Source organism: Alosa pseudoharengus, unplaced genomic scaffold (assembly GCF_046254945.1).
Source record: "Alosa pseudoharengus isolate Yale_2024_CS ecotype anadromous, Long Island Sound unplaced genomic scaffold, YU_APseudo_1.1 YU_APseudo_1.1_scf_17, whole genome shotgun sequence".
Lineage (NCBI taxonomy): Eukaryota > Metazoa > Chordata > Actinopteri > Clupeiformes > Clupeidae > Alosa > Alosa pseudoharengus.
Genome location: NW_027468640.1, coordinates 21,992,976 through 22,012,105, shown reverse-complemented (window position 1 = coordinate 22,012,105; position 19,130 = coordinate 21,992,976). Strand labels below are relative to the sequence as shown.

At 38.8% G+C, this 19,130-nt stretch overlaps 1 protein-coding gene across 2 annotated transcripts; it reads right to left on the bottom strand.

Moving 5' to 3' along the window:
• Window positions 1-5,893: 5,893 nt before the first annotated feature.
• Window positions 5,894-15,600, bottom strand: LOC143127428 (uncharacterized). 2 transcript variants are annotated; one of them, XM_076288928.1, is made up of 15 exons: window positions 15,533-15,600; window positions 14,149-14,260; window positions 13,668-13,787; window positions 13,350-13,442; window positions 13,016-13,056; window positions 12,620-12,895; window positions 12,042-12,302; window positions 11,584-11,841; window positions 11,077-11,337; window positions 10,554-10,748; window positions 7,059-7,646; window positions 6,734-6,924; window positions 6,583-6,628; window positions 6,420-6,456; window positions 5,894-6,246 (listed from the first exon to the last, which is right to left on the bottom strand). In XM_076288928.1, the coding sequence occupies exons 2-15, from the start codon at window positions 14,223-14,225 to the stop codon at window positions 6,228-6,230; spliced, it is 2,463 nt and encodes an 820-aa protein (XP_076145043.1). In that variant the 5' UTR covers window positions 14,226-14,260; window positions 15,533-15,600; the 3' UTR covers window positions 5,894-6,227. The 2 variants fall into 2 exon arrangements, with proteins under 2 accessions (XP_076145043.1, XP_076145044.1); XM_076288929.1 differs by lacking the exon at window positions 6,420-6,456.
• Between the last annotated feature and the right edge of the window lie 3,530 nt (window positions 15,601-19,130).

Below are 19,130 nucleotides of genomic sequence, written 5' to 3'. Positions count from 1 at the left end.
TAACTTATTTAACATGCACATCAAAACAACTTTACTACTCTCTATTAAATTTGTCAAATTATATGAAATTGCAGATCCGGTAACGTCGCCCTTTGCGTCGGTCTCGGTCCGTGCAGGAGATGGAGCTCTGTCGTCTGGACGATGTGGAGAACGTAGGGTGAATCAGGACCGTGGAATCCCTCCGTTTTCCTCACTCGTCTTCGCGGCGTCAGAGCACTCGATGAAGTTGAAGCTCTTACTGTAGCTACCTCTACTGAAAGATGGCTCGAAGACTCATGTTGCACGAAGTTCACTTTGGTTTATTAGCCTACACAGAAGTTGAGTAAAGCCGTGTAACAACGTAATACGTAGACTAATAACTTTCATAAACGCTTTAAACACTTGTAAACACCTGCAAACACCGTAAGAGCTTGTCAACTCTCCAGTAAAGGAGCAAACTTTTCTTTAAACTACAAAATATCTTAACATGCATTCAGTTCCAGCTTCACATTCCATTCAGCTTCACAGTACTGTTCGTTCTGACACAGGCAGCTTCCTTCCGTACAAGTGCATGGTAGGATCATGTCAAAATAAAAGTCCTTTGTCCCTTTTACAAGTTTTAGTATTACTTTGTATAAACAAACAGTATAAAAGTATAAACACATATGAAAACACACTTATTTAACAGGGTATATAAAGCAATAATCCCACCGCTGCCACCAGTGTAAAGGGAGAGGCACAGGGATGCAGGATGTATCAAAGAGAATATTTATTCAAGAGTACAATTCATTAAAACTGATACCTCCCCAATAAATATAACCACCCTCACCCAGCAAACACCATGTCCCCCCCCAACCCACAACACTGCACTGCAAATCAGTTACTGCACGACACTAAATGAACAGGAGCATTCTCCACTACATGCTAAACATCTCCACACTCGGCACACAACACAGCACACCACATAGGACCGGCTCCTGGAATGGTCAAAACCAATAGAGGAGAGGGAAAATGTTTGCATAGATAATATACTTGCAGATCGGGCAATCCGGTCACAGGCTTCAATACTAAAATTAAGTAGAAAAGAGCTTTCATTCTCACACACACACACACACACACACACACAACATTAAAATAGACTTCCCCTTCTGATGACAAGATCCCCCTGTAGGGTCTGGCTTGGTAAGTCCCGCCAAGGAAATGTTCCGCTGAGCAGCCCGGAACGAGCAGACGTCCAGCAGAGTCTTTGGTAGAGGAGTAGCCGATAGCAAGTGGAGCGCAACAGTCTTTGGGCCAGGAAGTAGCAGATAGCAGACAGAGCGAAATAGTCCTTAGCAGAGGAAGTAGCAGATAGCGAGCGGAGCAACAGTCTTTGGCCGAGGAAGTAGGCCTAGCAGAGCAACAAGCGGAGCAAAACAGTCCTTATAGCAGTAGCAAATAGTCCTTGTAGAAGTAGCAGATTAACCTGACTCTCGCCAGATGAATTTCGTTCCGCCTAGCTCCACTCACATCCATCTGGGATCGCTTCCATTGGGAGTGATTTCGGCACCAGGTAGAGCCAATCAGGACGCAGGGTGGGAGTTTCATAGATGTGACGTAGCGTAGAAGCGACTGTGAGACTGTTTTGCACCTCTCCAATGGAGCGATCCCAGATGGATGAGTGGAGCTATAGGCGGAACGAAATTCTTCTGGCGAGAGTGAGGTTAGTAGCAGATAGCAAGCGGAGCAACCGTCTTTGTCGGAGGAGGTAGCAGATAGCCGCGGAGCAAAGGCCCAGTCTTTGGCCGCAGAGACCAGAACCCAGTATGACCGTAAGGCACTTACTAAATCCCACGTCTCCTTGCTTCACTGCCGGTGACACTAAAAGCCACGAACAGCACCCACCCCGAGTGCCAGTCACAAACAGTCTCCCGCGTCCCCTTGTCCGCACATCTTCCACCCCTTCTTGTCCCCTCGCTCACAGGTGAGCGCAGTTACATCCAGCACATGTCAATCAAAGAGTCAATCATTCCACAGCAGTCAATCATTCAATAATCCAATAATCCCCTCGGGTCAGTTTCACCACAATATTTAAGCAATATGACACCAGTGGGATTAATTAATTTGTGTTTGCCAAAGAAGATGGTGTCCCAGCAGCTTCAGATGATGCCCCTCCCCTGTTTGAGAGATGGAGCAGGATGGTGTATTTGTAAAGCGCCTAACAACTGATGAAGGTGTTTCGATGAACACTGAAACATCTTGTATTTTATTGTTGTTAAACCTTTGCTGAAACTAAGGGCCATCTCTTGAATTTCCCCTTGGGGATCAATAAAGTATCTATCTATTTATCTATCTATCTATTTATCTACATGTATCTATCTATCTATCTATCTTTTACATGTATCTATCTATCTATCTATCTATCTATCTGTCATAGCTCTACTCTTTTAGCCTACACTCCAACCTACCTAGTTAGTGTTCAGGTTGATTGACAGATCTGCCGCCAAGTACACACGGACAATAGGCGTCTCACCTCTGTGTATGGTTTGCACTGATGAAGGTCTGAGGACCGAAACGTTTTTACATCACCTCACTTGGTAGCACTTTGTCTTGATGGATTAAACACTTTGTCTATTTTTTTTAACGTCAAATAATAGTGTGCAGGTATTTTCTTGATTGACTGTGGCAGAGAATAAAGGAAATGTATATTTTGAAAACTTTAAAAACATTTAGATTAATACAATTAGAGTAAATCAAATATTTTGCACTGTAACAGCGTGGGCTTGTTCACGCCATCACATATTGAGGAACAAGAGACAGTTGTAAAGAATAATAATTTATTAATAAAAAAATGTAATCAAACCAGGTCAATAATATGTGTCTAGGGAATGTTGGTGCAATGTCGTGTGTGTATGGATGTAGTGAGCATCCATACAGTAAGAGTGAGATGAAGAATGATAGAGAGAGCGTCCATGAAAGAAGTAATTCAAATAGTGCCTACATGAAAGAAGAGTGCCCGTCTGAGAGAGAGAGAAGCCCCTTTATAGCCTAACCCCTAAGTGCAGGTGAAAACAATAAGGCACTTTGGCCACCCAGGACACCTAGGCCCAGCACTGTTCGTGCACTGACTGCACTAGACCCATAGGGGTCATGGTTTTCACTCAGGTGGGCGTCACAGCACTTAAATTAAATGTGTTAAATCAATGCACCATTTTTCTTTGGGTTTACAGAATTGATTCAAGTACTGATTACACCATTTGACCAAACAATTCCAATAAAATAATTTAAATTAAAATTTTTCATTATAAAAATATTCATTAAAAATTATTTAAATGAATATACTGTGCAAGCCACCCCAACATAATTGTGTTACACACAAGTACTGAGAGCAGGCATTCAGACGTTACACTGAATATTGCAGTGTCAATGCTAAATGAACATGTGCAAAATCACTGCTTTTTGAGATGACACATGCTGAATAGCTTGAAGTTGAAAACATGTGACATAGAACCACTGATATGTTGCACATGGTCAATATCTAACACACTGTTTTCAGAGAATGATAAACATTTACTGTAGCCTGGTTGAACCCAGACGCACCTTAGCAAATTTGACTTTGATCTGCAGTTCCCCCTGGAAAGGATGCCATTGACACCTGCTTCTGAACTTGCCGTTTTACAACTTCCAGGAACTTAGTGAAATTAAACTTAAATAGGTGTATTTAACTCTAACCAAATAATTTCAGAAATGTATAAAACTATCAAAGCACATCTTTCTTGTAAAGGAACGTTTTTAATGCAAAGTTATTTATCAGCTAGTAGCAGAGTTGTGGCAGCACACGAGGAGAGATACATGAATGAATATGTGGTGGATAAATGAACAATTTATTAAAAGGTAAACCATAAACTTAAATGTAACCAACATCAATGAAACAGAATGCAAAGTAAACCAGATAGGCAAATACACTACAAGAATGCATCAAAAGCAAAGAAATCAAAACAAACCCGAAAGAAAAGAGGTAGCCAGATAAAAGAAGTGATAAAGATAGATTAATCTCTCAAGGTGTCTTTATCCTTAAAACACATAATATGCCCCAACCCAATAACAATGTCCTCCAGCTCATTGGTCAGCTGGTGTGAAAAGATAGGTGTGACATTCAAGTTTATTAATTTTCATTTACATGTATTCATTTCATCCAAAGCGACTAACATATCGCTGCTGTCGGGTGGAAACCTCATAACACCATATTTGTTGCATTTTTTTGATGATAATGTTTAAATATTTTTCTGATTTCCTGAAAACTGGTGGATTTCTGATTGAGGTGACATACAAGGTTTCCACCCGACAGCAGCGATATGTCAAATAAAGTACAGACTACATCCTTTAGATTGTAATGAAACCATGATTGGACTGCTAACCACATTACAAGGATTAATTCAAGACTCAACAAAGATATAGAAAAGACAGTTTCACTTTGAGGAAGAAAGAGGACAAACACATGTTAATTAGTTAAGTCTGGTCTGTGGATTTCAGCCAGTAACATTTACCTTACAGTCTTACACACTTTTTGTTGGATAAATTAATTGTTGTGGAAAAATATGTAAGGTCAACATAATAACATTTGGGGGGATTCTCTCATGTGCATAACGGTGCGAAAGTAAAAAAAAAACTATGCGCATTTCAGCCTGCATGAATTCTCCCCTTCGCTTAAATCTGTCATTTATGTGCGATGGAGGGAGTTACGCATTTTGGGAGAAGCAACCCCAAAATCTGGGCGTTTCTTACAACTCTTACGCGCATTTTGCCTCTGATTTAAGCACCTTTCCAGCTACGCACTCCTGAGGGCTGTATTAAGGTTGAGCACCACTACAAGATGTCGGCAGTAGGCCTAGTTCTAAATACATGTATGTTACATAGAACGTTACAAAACAGAGAATGTCTAATAAGGGGAGAACTGCCACTCTCAGAAAACTTCCGGTTTCTGAACTGGTTGCAGTTCCTTCTGTGGTTCCACATGAGGGCGCTCGTCCACGAGTGCATGAATGGAGGTCTATGGAGCCGTACCCCTCAAAATCCACTTTTCTCGGGATATAATTTTTTCCCAAGTAATTTGAATATTGTATTCGAAAGGGGAGGCAAAGAACACACATATTTTTTAAAGTCACTTAATTGATCTAAAACGCCTTTCAAATGTGTCAATGACGTCATTCATTAGCACAATGCTAGCGTGTTATGGGCAACACCCAACCTGTAAGAAATCAAAAGGACATAAGTACTCGTTCTTTCAACTTTTGACCTAACCCATGTTGAAGTTACACAAACTACAATCAAATCTGAGATTTGTCAACGACAATCAGGTGAGAGACAAATTTAGCCGTCTAGCTCCATTGACTCCCATTCATTTTGCACTCATGGCGATCGCCCCCAGTGGAACTTTGGTGGAACTGCAACCAAAATTCGGTACATATGGGACTTGAATGCGGAGTGGCCAGGCTCTCCGTAGACAGGCTCTGCTTATACTAATACTCTTATACGTAATGACACTTTCAGTGTTCCACTTTTTTTTAATATGTCAATCCTACTTCAAAATATATTCAGCAATCCACATACATTTTCTCCATTGTACAGTATACTCCACAGCCTCAAACATCACAGTGTGTTTTTAAAATGGAAACCCATATGTAGGCTATTTCTCAGAAAAAAAAGCAATGCAAGAATGCAAGACTCCATGAAGAAAATTGGTACAAGATTAACATGCACAAATTATACAGCTTCCATGAACAATAGTGTTGGTCGTCAGAACATTTGATATATATATAATTCTTACTATTTAGCTTAATGTAGGCAACTTTTTCATGTTTAATTATTTTAATGCTCATTTTCTGTAGGTCACTTTGACCAATTAAGCCTCTTCTAAATACTATAACTATAACAATTAAGGAACAAGCTTTATTTTGTTGTTCAGAATTTCAACAATTCTTCAATTTATGTATACAAACCACATCAACAGCTGATGTTATTAGATGATGGTAGAAAAAACAAGTCCACAACACACTGATGAACTGAACAACTGTAAGAGAAATTACTTTTTCTACTAGTGATGTTCTACTAGCCATTACATACATTTATTGTGGCATGTTTAGCATTTGATATAAAGAAAAATGATTTGTGTGACTCATGCAATAATATATATAAAGGACTTCTTTCAATATTTCTCAATGCAACCTATTGTATTTCTGTTGCTGTGACTTCATTCTTCTGCTCTCATGTTACTTCTTGTTACTAATCCTACAAAAATAAAATAATAATGTTAATACACCACAAGACCATATGCATGATTCTACTAATTGTGGTTAGTGAGGACAGTTTAGTCGCTATACATATGCATTCTTAATAGAATAGTAATAGTAGATTACAATAAATAAATAAAATAAATAAGACGTTTCTAAATAAGGGGTTACCATGAGAAACGTGAAGATAATGATTCCCTAATAGAAGCTGTAGGAGGAAAATATATTTTTTACTGATTGGAACTGAATATAAAGAAGAATATTGCCAAACCAAATAGACATATAAACTATACACAAACCCAAAATAGAATGTTCTAACTGAGAAGGAACTTACATGCCCGTGACACATTTTGACAACTCTTTTCCACAAAGTTTGGGAACTAAAAGAAGAATAAATCATCAGAGAAAATCATGTTACACCACTTTTCTGTGATATTTTACATACCGGATATATTTAAATAAAAATCATAGATAATTTCCCTTGCCTTTCCATGTAGCCATTTACTAATATGGTCATATGCCTCATCATTCCTCTGGCACTTCAGTAAACCAGTATCTTCGTAGAACAAGCAGTGTACAATAAGCATGTTACTGCTCTCATGGCGCCTGGTGTCTGGTGGCAGGTAATCTGTATTAAAGGTGTGGTGTATCACCATCAGGATGGACGGCTTGTCATCTGAGACACACACACACACACACACACACATGTGAATATACAGTATATTATATACACTATATATACAAAATATACATACAAGATAAAGAAAAACAACATAGATTATCTAGTAATGCAGTAATCTAGTTTCTCACCAGGAATGTGTTTCAAAGCTTTTTCAATGTCACTTCTGACAGGAGAAACAACTGAATAGAATACCAGGAGGAAGTCACACTGTGATGACTCTTCCTTTGGTAAAACTCCTTTGTCTGCGAGACGTTTCTGAACTTCTTTATCTGCACCCAATGTGTTTCCAATTACAATAGCAAAGTATTTGACTTCTTTAGATGAAGCAGTTATGCTGATGCTGTTAGATTTTTTAACGCTTTCTTTTGATTCAACCGTCTGTTCATGTTGGTAAAGCAATGGACCCCTTGTTGAGTTCTCTGGAGCATCAGTCTTTGTATAGGTTTTAGCTGGGGATGGCTGGGCATTAGTTGTAGGTAATGGATTATTCTTCTCTTGTGGTAAGGAACCTGGTGAATTTAATTTAGCACAAACACAGACCATCTCCACCATTGTATTCTCTGCCTGCCTGTTCCTCGGGCAGCTCAGTATCCCTTTGTCCTCATGGAACAAAATGTCGACAGTCTCTTTGTCTCTCACAAACCGGCTGGTGTTTGGTGTCACATGATCAGGATCAAAGGTATGATGCATCACCACCAGAACGGCAGGCTTGGAGTCTGTCAGAGCAGAATATCAAAATTAGTGGTAGAACCTAAACAGTGTATTGAGAATTAGGCCTACATGGCTATATGGAAGTGTGGGGAATAAGTCAAATAGCCTAAAGACCAGCAGCCGGTTGCACCAGTCAAATTTAAGTTTGATCGTGTGTTTAGGTGTAAGGAGTGTCTTAAACTGTACATTGAAACTAACTACCATTTTAAACTACCTTTTTAAACTACAGCTGCATTATTTTTCTGTTGCACCATTGCTACTTAAGTTACACCGTAATTGGTAGCTACTAAATCAAAATATTGTCGCATTGAATGATGTTTTCACCGTTGACAACCAGTCAATATCACTGTCTAATGATATCGGAAGAATGTCACACTACTCACAGCACTTCACATGATGGTTAATGTTAGTGTATGCTGAAATCCCTTTATGCCTGACCTCCTCCGCAATTACTTTGTGGTATGGAATAAAATAACATCAGGGCTCCAGAGTGCGACCAATTTGGTCGCATATGCGACCTAATTTTTCAAAAGTGCGACTAAAAAAAATTGGAGGTCGCACCGGTGCGACCAGCTATTCGAGAGAGGAAAAAGTGTCCGCATTGAAACTCTACCTTTGGTTCAATAACAGACACATATTTGGCCAATATCGTGGTTTAAACAAATCACAGATAGTGAAGGGCGGGACCTCCCCTCTGATTGGCCGTGGCCCAGTGCCTGTGTGTAAATTTGAAAATGCGTGTGCTGCAGAGAGAGAGAGAGAGAGAGAGAGAGAGAGGGAGGTCAGAGACCCGTCAGATAAACAGAGTGGATGTCGTTGCATTACAGTGTGGTCACATAGGCCGAGATAAATGTCCCCTCTCCCCACTGCCTTTCGGCTGGCAGCAGCAAACCGATCAGACGAGCCCGAGATGATGATCAAGTTTATCGTTGCCTACGATAGGCCTAGTGAAACTTCCCTTCACCAAGTTCAGTCCGAAATAATTATTCACCAGAAAAATAGTTTGAACGTAAACCCGACGTACAGGAATGCCAAATTTATAGGAGTCAGTGCAGATGAAAAGACGTCTTAAAATTGCGAACAATGCATAAAACGACCGAACGACAGAGATACAGATATCGCCGAAAAGGTGCGTCATTGACCGCAGTTACATGCAGGGAGTAACCCGGTTATCAACAGCAATATTCGTTTTGCGCGCGAGTTGTGTACACTCATTCTGATGGCATCAATCAATTTAATCCGCTAATTGGCGCAAACCGAATATCGCTGCTACATTTAAAGCCCGAATATTCCCTGCATGTATACAGTGGTCATTGTGTACAGTGAATTGAATGGACACATTTAGATCGAGCATGGCAAGTCATTGCAATAGCCTATAATAATAGGCCTACCATTTTGTTACTGCATTAACCATGTTCTTATTGAAAATTTAAAAATACTAAAATTAAAAAGTAAATTGCATTGTCTGGCTGTCAAATGATTATTGCAATCATCATTGCAAAATCACATAAAAATCCCCCAGGCTACTTGGAACATCTCTTTAAATTGTGCTCAAATACATTTCTATGGAAGATGCTAGCAAGGCCAGCTGGTTTAGCCAAGGCCTAAAGATCATGAAGGATAGTATGTAAAACATTGAGCCATGAGATGTGCAGTTTGAAGCCCTTAAAAGACGTGCACTGTTAATTTATTCACTGTTATTTTTATTTAATACATCTTGAGATGTTTTAAGTTTAAATTTCAGCTCAGTGAAGCACTTAAAGCACCAACACTTCATTAAGTTACTTTTCTTGTAGAATTGTCAATCATAAGTCATAGGACAACCTATATAGGACAGTAATTAAGGAAAAAAAGTGAACCTGCTGCGGTGTTAAATGCGATGTGGTTGAAAATTTGGGTGCACCTAACTTTTGTGCTGGTGCACCTAAGAAAAAAAGTTAGGCGCACCAGTGCAACCAGTGCAAAAAGTTAGTCTGGAGCCCTGAACATTTTATTTTAATAGCAGACATTATTTTGAAGTATTTGTGTTTTGAGAATATTTCAGCCACTGCTAGGCCTACCGCAGCGGTAGGTTGTTGTCAGATAGTGAAGGTAATGGTAACTCTATTACTAATATGGCTAATGAAATCTGTGATAACAGATTAACTCTGAAAGCAGTGTTTTACGTGGTAATGGTAAGGAGATGTTTGATATTTGTCCTGCTAGGTCCATACGATTTCCAGTAAATACAAATAGGATTTAAACACTGTTCAAGTGAATTAAATGTGTGTAGCCTTATCGGTTGCGTATGTAACTCCTCTCGACTTATACCTTGTTAAACTTAAACATTCCCACCCTTTAAGTAAAATGTCCATGTTAACAAATTATTAACGATGGACCTTACACCTAGGGAGAGAGAGGTCTACAATTTAAGTCATAACTTAGTGTAACGTTGAAACTATTTGCGTGGTGCAACCTGTTCAATTTTAGTTGCTCCTAAACTCTAACGTAGTGCCAATTTACCTTGGCACTAAGCTAAGATGGAACTTATGTTCAACTAGTGCAACCGGCTGCTGAGGTGCAACATGCCGGCTTGTATGTAAACATTCGCGGTACGAAGTCGTATCGTTTCTAGACGCATGATGCGGCATAAAGATGTCTCTTCTCCCTGTGAATGTTGCACGATCTGTATCTTAAAAGGGATATTGTATGTAGGTTGGGATTACCTCTTTAATATGTTGTTGTGGTCATTTTATACTATGACTTAACTGTAATCATTGTACTTCTGTCATATTATAATGTATTAATCTCTTGAAGTCATACACCCCCTATCGTTTCTTCCAAAAGATGTGGGATGTTAGTAGAGCACCAATCATTTTTGTGAAAAGATACAAATGTTTTGCTTTTTAGAAATGATACCTAAAGTTCAGTACCTGGTATTTCTTTAAGAGCTGCCTCCATGTCTGTTCCAACACGGGACACAATCACGCAGAAAGCCAGGATGACATCACAATTCTCCACATTATGAACTTCTGTCAAGCCTTTGTTGATTAACATTCTCTTCAATGGCTCGTGATGATTCTGAGTGTTCCCAATCACAATGGTGAAGAATTTCATGGGTGGTATTTCTGCATGAAAAGGTATATGACTATATAACACATTTAAAATACCTTTCCCATTCCCTGCCTAATTGTTTTACGTTAGCCACTAGACTAATGGTAGAGGCAACTCATGACATTCTTAAATGACAAAAGTAATATGAAACAAGTGTAATAAACATATATTTAATTATGCAATACATATTTGACAAACACTTAAGCTATTTTGTACATGATGTCATACAATTTCATTTTACAATTTGTCAACGGATCAGCACAAGTACACATAGACATCATAGCTCTACACACGTCTGTTGCCTGAGTAAATCTGCTGTTGTTTCACCATGATAGCACTCACTTGTATGGATGGTAATGGTTTCCGGGGCACTCAATCTGTCATTAAACTGAGTACAGATGCTGACAGAGTAGTCAGTGCCTGGTTCCAGGTCCAGGTCTATTTTGCATACATCTGTAAACACTTTTTTTTCAGTGCCTTTTATGCTGTAGGAGACTACGAAACGGTGTGTAATCTTGCCCATTTCACGTGGGGAACTCCATTTAAGACTAGCAGATGTTGAAGCCACTCCAACCTTTTGGAGATTCACTGGTTTCGGCACACCTGTAAGAAAAAATATAGAACAAACAGTACAGCACAGTGCAAAACATTTTCTGAATGCTTGGTGAGTTTGTAAATCCAGCTGCTTGGACGTACAAAGTTGATGGCCTCAAATATATATTGTTTTCATTGATTCAGGTTTAGATTTACTTATTAACAGCAGATCTATATAAACAAATGATTAGACAATCTTACTAAAACAAAGTAGTGTAAGAAGCAAACCACTGACCAACATCGAAAAAAACTCACTTGTCTGGAAGGTTATCTTAGAGGGCAGGCTCTTTCCACCATCTTGGAGCTTTGAGCACACACTGACAGTATAGTCAGTGCCTGGTTTCAGGTCTTTGATGACTGTGCTGCATGACTTAGCAGTGTTTGTCTTTGGTTCAGTCCCTTTACTGTGGTACGATATCAGGAAATTATGTGGACACTGATCCCTCCCCTCCCAACTCCATTCAAGCTTAGCAGTTGTTGCAGTCACTGAAACTGTTCTTACGTTGTCTGGACCTGAAAGTATAAAATCATATCATATCAAGTATAAATCTGTATCTACATGTATGCTTTGTTTTCATCAAGATACATGTATTTCATCTCAATTCACTCATCAAAACCAATTTGTCACAGTTAGAAAATAAACAGGAACAGCACAATGGTTTGCTGTCTTTGCAGTTTGGCACAAATCTGTCTGTCTTACAATTCTCCTTTACCTGCATGAATACACTGTGTAGCAACCGTGCCCTGACTGCCATTTTCCAATGCAACAGAAACTCTGACTGTGTGCATCCTCTTAGGGTCAATATCAAGTAATTGGTATTCTGTATTTTTTGTTTTGGCCGTGTGTAAGCAATATCCCTCCCTACAAAGGGACACCACATATGTGGGCTGATCCAGTTCCTCTAGCTTCTTCCATGTCACCAGCGCAGGGCTTTCATCCAATTTCACCATCAGCTCCTTTGGTGCAGGGATCTCTACAATTAAAACACAGATAGAGAAAACCCGTTTAACCTTAATGCAACAAATATACTGTAATCAAATACAACAACTATATCAAACATTACATGCTTACATATATTTATCTATCTGATAATCTGACCCAAATTGGCTTATGGAGAGGGAGACTATTTTATTAGCTGTGTAATGTGTGATCATTAAATCAATGTCTTTGGCCTTCTCTACCTCTCTAGCAGTTCAGTGACAAGATACAACTTTATCTACCTTTCAGAAATAAAAATAAAGAGATTAGTGCACGGCTCAAACAAGCACTATTGTCACATTGGGACTGTACCTGTGTATGTACTCGCTGACACACATTTACTCTGCTGTCCATCTTTACCCACTGTGGCCACAGTAAACTCATACTTCATTCCAGGGAACAGATAAGGAAACTCTGTGTTCAAACCTATGACATTCTCCCTGCCTTTGAGTAATTGACCATTGCAAGTGACTCTGAATTTCTGGAACTCGGTCAATCCATTAGGAGGTCCCCAGAGAAGCGAAACAGAGTCTGGCTTTACCGAGGTGAACTGGATTGGCCCAGGAGGAGGAACTGGGATCTGTTTATCTGAAAAGCACAGATAAAACATATAGATATTGTGCTTTCAAGTCATCAAAAGGCTGTTTTGCAGAACACTATTAAGTTCAGTTCAAATTGTTTGTATACACAATTGAATAAAAACATTACCAGTGGACTGAATTTTCCGCTCCAACGTATCGTCACTCCCACTACATGCAACAAACATTACAACATAACCATTAGGAATATTTGTATATAACTTATACACTATCATTTAAAGGTTTGGGGCCTTACTATGTCTTTGTAGTTTGCTTGACAAAAACAAAGTTTGAAGGACAAAATGATCATTTCAATTAAATATTACTTCTAACCCTGTCAATGACCATATTGGGCTTGTGGTTTGTAAACAACATCACTATTATGGAAATGTAAATATTCTATAACTGAACACATTCTGAAATAATACATATTTTGTATGGTTTATGTTTTAATTTATGTTTACCTTTTGCTTGGACTCAGGGGCTCAGGTTGTTGGTTATCTGCAACCAATGTGTCTTCTTTAGGTATATCCTTTTCAGATGCACTCTTTTCCTCTCTAAAGGTGCAATGGAAGAATTTGTTTTACCATGCATCCAAAAATGACACATCAAAGTAAGCAGTTATTCCTTGGGGGTGTGGGGTGTATAAAAAAAATCACTATTATGGGGTTGTTGCGGAAAAATCACTATTATGGAAATTTAAATATTCTATAACCTACCTTACTGAACACATTCTGAAATAATACATATTTGTTATGGTTTATGTGTAAATTTATGTTTACCTTTTGCTTGGACTCAGGGGCTCAGGTTGTTGGTTATCTGCAACCAATGGGTCTTTTTTAGGTAGGCCTATATCATTTTCAGATGCACTCCTTTCATCTCTTCTGAAATCACTTTGAGGGCTACAAAACAGTTATGTGTCAAAAAGCTGCCACAACACACATGTATATGTCCACTTCAAGCCTTAGAAAAGAGGGTTAATACATTAATTTACTATTTAATCTAAAAGTATGACAATGGAGAAAAACAGGACTATAGGCTACTGATACAATTGCTTATTATTTAGTATTATCATAATTAATGAAGTAAATATGTGGTCAGTCTAATTGCTAGTCTATTACTTGCTTACTAAACAACATAGTAGCAAAGTATCATCATTGGCATGATTGTCATTGCATAACCTAACATCAACTTCATGATCAAAAGTCAAGATATGCCATTCAATTGGAAACTAATTAGCCATCATCTAAGAAAAACAAATACCAGTTGTCAGTTTCTGGAAAGTTCTCTGTAGAGTCGTCTCTCCTCTGTCTTTTGTTGTTGGGTGGAATCTCCGCCATATTTGATTAGACTAAGACTTTTTCTCAAAGCAAGTCTTCATGTGAATTACAACAAAGACAGTGGTTAAGGTTGTATGCACACCTTTGTTTTCCACAATTTTGCTAAACACCACCGTCAGAGGCGGACACCCCGGGTTCAGAAAGTAAAAGTCCTGCCAAGTATTTTATCCAACCATTTAGTAAACCAGGTCATCCTAATTAGCAGCCAGGTAGATCAGATAATTAGTGATATCACCTGTGTTAAGTGCACAGATAGAAAGAATATATGGCAGGACTTTACTTACTGGAACCCGGGGTGCGATTCCCAAAACCATAGTTCCTAACTTAGTTAGCAACTTTGTTGGTTGCAATGCAATTTACCATTGCCAACCAACTACAGTAAGTTGCTAACGGGTTAGCAACTATGGTTTTGGGAAATGCACCCCGGGATATCCGCCTCTGGTCACCGTATAGACCTCTGAAGTTCGCCTACAAAAAAGCTGCCATTTTTGACATCCGGTATCAGGCGATTTTTCCTATGGGGAAATAACATGGGGATTTTGAATTATCGCACCTGTTAAACTCTCGTGGGGATGAAAAAGTCTGAAATGCAGACGTTTTGCTCTACACACTTTTGTCCTCTGCCTTAGAGTGGATACTGTGCTTTCTGGTAGGCCTACGTGAAGGCGGCACACTTAGATTTTTGCTACCCCAGAGCTAACTTGCAATGCAACTTGCCATAGGTAGTTAGCTTCAATTAACAACCGGATCTCCTTATATGGGCAAAGATGGCCGTTTTGGTTCTTTTTTGTAGGCAAACTTCAGAGGTCTATTCAGAATTAGCCTACAAAGAAAGAAGACACCTTTCAAAGTTCTATGTTTCGATATGCTGCCATGAACAAACCCAGAGACAATGGAGAAAAACTATCGACTCATGATTCGGAACAACATATTATGAAAGCGCCCTCAGACTAGGCCTACGTTTAATCATTTGATAACATCGGTAGGATTGGATCTTTATAGTCATTTTCAGCAATAAGACACATATTTCGACCATTATTATAGGGCCTACACTTGTTTTTGTTCAGAATATTCATCAAGTTTTTCATATTCCACCTGCAGTGGCAAAACAAACACGAAGACGTGGCATGGCTGCATAATTGTACGCAGGTCAATACGGCTAGGCCTAGAGTAGGCTAGCTATCTCCTTTAAGAACGAAACAAAACCACGTCGCGCTTTCGAGACTTCTTTTCCGATAGCCTAGGCTACTGACATGATCTCATACAATTTTCTCATACGACGTGCAGGCTTAGCCTTTTCTACTTACATATTCAATTGGTAGCCCGAGTTGTCCAGGCTACGTACAAAATTACGGTATGACGAATAACTTTCACTTTCAATTTCAACATTGTAGTGTGACATGAGGTTTTGCGTCACGACGCACAGGCGTGTCTTGCAGCGTGGCCGTGCTTTGGCAAGCATGGAGACGATTTTGAAGAAGACGAGCTTGAGGACATTGCTATGTAGGCTGGGTGAACCCAGCGAAAGCCAGACTAATTGCTATGGAGAGGAAATGCCAACTCAATAGGGCAACCAAGTATCACTTGTGTAGCCTAAATGTCCTCTCCTAACAGATGGTCTGTAGATACTACTTTTTCCTATGGTCTCACACTCATATTACTCAGTATACACTGTAGCCTCTATGAAAAATTTTCAGATCCTTTCAGTGTTCCATAAAATTTCAGTCACATCACATATGAAACATTTTCAATTAAGCCATCATACTTTTCCCCTTTCAAATAAACGGTATACCCCACAGCATCAGACTTCACAGCATGTTTTGAAAAAGATATATAAAACTTGAAAAAAAAACTTAAATAGTATAGCCTAGCCTACTACTGCACTATCCCAGTGTCTACACCTGGATTATGTCCTGCTCAGAAGAACAACAATAGTTAAATGTATTTTAAAGGAACCGTATGTACTGTAAGAAATGCATTTCAATTAATCATAAAATGGCCCTGATATGTCACTAGACATTAAGAAATCATGTTCATTTCAAATACTTATGCACTGACAACAGTAGTCCGGCCAGGATATTGTCATTTAAAAAGTGAAGTTGCAGCCCTCAACTGATGTTGATGTTGTCATATTGTGTTTTGGCCTGATGCGCCACCCTCCACCTATCTACTAATCATGAAGTCAGTAGTGTTTCTGCATCCAGGTTGCCAGCTCTGCCAGTCAGGGGGGAGGGGGAAGGGATACACCGCTCTACAGTAATTTGAAAGGGATTGCAGTACCAGTTTTGGCCACAATCTTACATATGATTCCTTTCATTGTTGATGGAGTATATGATGTAAATGATATAATGTAGGCTGTGGAACTGATAAAACACATGAAGAAACTTTTCACATGAAACAGTTTATTTTTGTTCATATTTTCACCAAATCTAATACTTTGTTTACAAGCCACGACAGCTGATGCTATTACATGATGGTATAGATACCTAGTCCAAAGCACACCAATGAACTCTAACTATAAAGAGAAAGGGCCCTCTTTCTCTAGTGATGCCATTCCATAGATTTATTGTGGCATGTTTAGCATTTTAATAAACAAATTATGTGCATTTGTGACACATGCAATAAGTAGGATTGCCCCTCAAACAAACACACATTAAACAATATGTAATATAATTAATGTCTTCATCACAGATTGGATGTTTTATAACAGTGGTCCCCAAACTTTTTCTTCCGAGGGCCAGCTCATTATGCCTGGCTCTAAGAGAGGGCCAGAGACTCTGAGTATATCAGTAACCATAAATAGCTTAGTGCTCTGAACAGCAGTCTACCTTACTTGAATATTCCATTACATTTAATCATAGGCTACTGCAATTTAATACCATTGTTAGCTGTGTTTATATTGCCATCATGCCATATCAGTGTAAAATGCAGCTCAAATGAAATATTCAAAATGTGTGAACTCAAGTTGTGAACAAGCAATATCCTACAAATAATTTAAAGTTCTCAAACGAGTTTTATGAAGTGCTGGCAAAAACATCTGAAATGACCACTTTCACTCACCTGAAGTGAACTTTGTGAATTTGTATGAACATTTGAACGAGTGAATAAAAAATAGAAATAATTATCCCAGAAAGTCCCAGAAATATGACTTGAATAGAAGTTAGTTAGTTATTACCAATTAATTGATAAACTTTTAGAATACTTTGAGCACTGATGCAGTCAGCATAGGCCTCTTACATTGTTTGCAGGTACTGTAGGCCTACATTTCATTCTGTTTTCGATGGCAAACGCGAAACAGCGCCAAAACAAACAAAAAGAGTATTACATGTGTATTGTTAAGACTCGCCATAGAGAATGAATGGGGGAAATTACGGAGGTTATAGTTTGACGATGTCGTACTCCCATGCGGGGCAGATGCTATATACCACGGACATGTTTTGGGGGGCCACCCAAAATGAGGTGGCGGGCCGCGGGCCGTAGTTTGGAGACCACTGTTTTATAACATCACCACAAAGTTGCTAATCCAACTAAACAGTTATTTTTCATTGATCCAAATATAATTCACCAACAAGATGTCAAGTAAAGGACTTCTTTCAAAAATAATTGTTTTGTTAAGACAAGTCCATATGTTTGATTCTACTAACTGTGATAAGTGAGGAGCTTGTAGATTTCCCAATTACATAAACATAAATGCCTTGGTCGATGTTGTTGAATTTTGGCTTGATTATGATCACTGTAGTAGATTAAATTGTTTAAAAGATCGAAGACATCTAATTTAGCCCACTGTCTGTTCCTCATGAATCATGAGTTCAGAAATAAAATTAAATAAATAAAGAGATTATTAAATAAAAGGTTACCATGAGATTCCTTAGAAACTTGAAAAAAAGGATCCCCAAGCAGAATCTGTGTGGGAATAAAATGTCAGTTGATTGATTGAATTGATTGGAATTGAAGACCAAGAAGAATATTCCAAATATACACAAACCCAAAATAAACCATTTGAATGTTATAACTGAGAAGTAACTTACATGACCGTGGCACATTTTGACAACTTTTGTCCACAAACTTTGGGAACTACAGGAAGAACAAATGATAAGATAAGATAAGATTTAGGGCAGCCGTGGCCTACTGGTTAGCGCTTCGTTCGGACTTGTAACCGGAGGGTTGCCGGTTCGAACCCCGACCAGTAGGCATGGCTGAAGTGCCCTTGAACAAGGCACCTAACCCCTCACTGCTCCCCTAGCGCCGCTGTTGTTGCAGGCAGCTCACTGCGCCGGGATTAGTGTGTGCTTCACTTCACTGTGTGTTCACTGTGTGCTGAGTGTGTTTCACTAATTCACGGATATGCAGAGACCAAATTTCCCTCACGGGATCAAAAGAGTATATATACTTATATATAAGAGAAAATCATTTATTTAGAGAATTCAGATATACTGGATATATTTGAATAAAAAACAAAATAATTTAATAGATTACTTGCCTTTTCATGTAGCCACTTAATAACATGGTCAAATGCCTCATCATTCCTCTGGCACTTCAGTAAGCCAGTATCTTCATAGAATAAGCAGTCTACAATAAGCACATTACTTCTCTTAGCATAGCGCTTGGTGTCTGGTGGCAGGTAATCTGTATTAAAGGTGTGGTGCATCACCACCAGGATGGACAGCTTGTCATCTGAGACACAGACAAACAAACAAACACACACACACTGAAAAAAAGGGGAAATGGGGGTTGTTGAATTTACAAAAATGCATTTATTATATTTAACATGATTATTTTAAGTTCCCTCTCCAAACATGTATTAATCGTGTAGAGCTATTTTAATCTTGAGAAATGTCAAATGTACGAATTTAAGTTATGTTAGGCGAAAAGAAAATTATTATGTTGTCTACCCAGTCAGCAAAA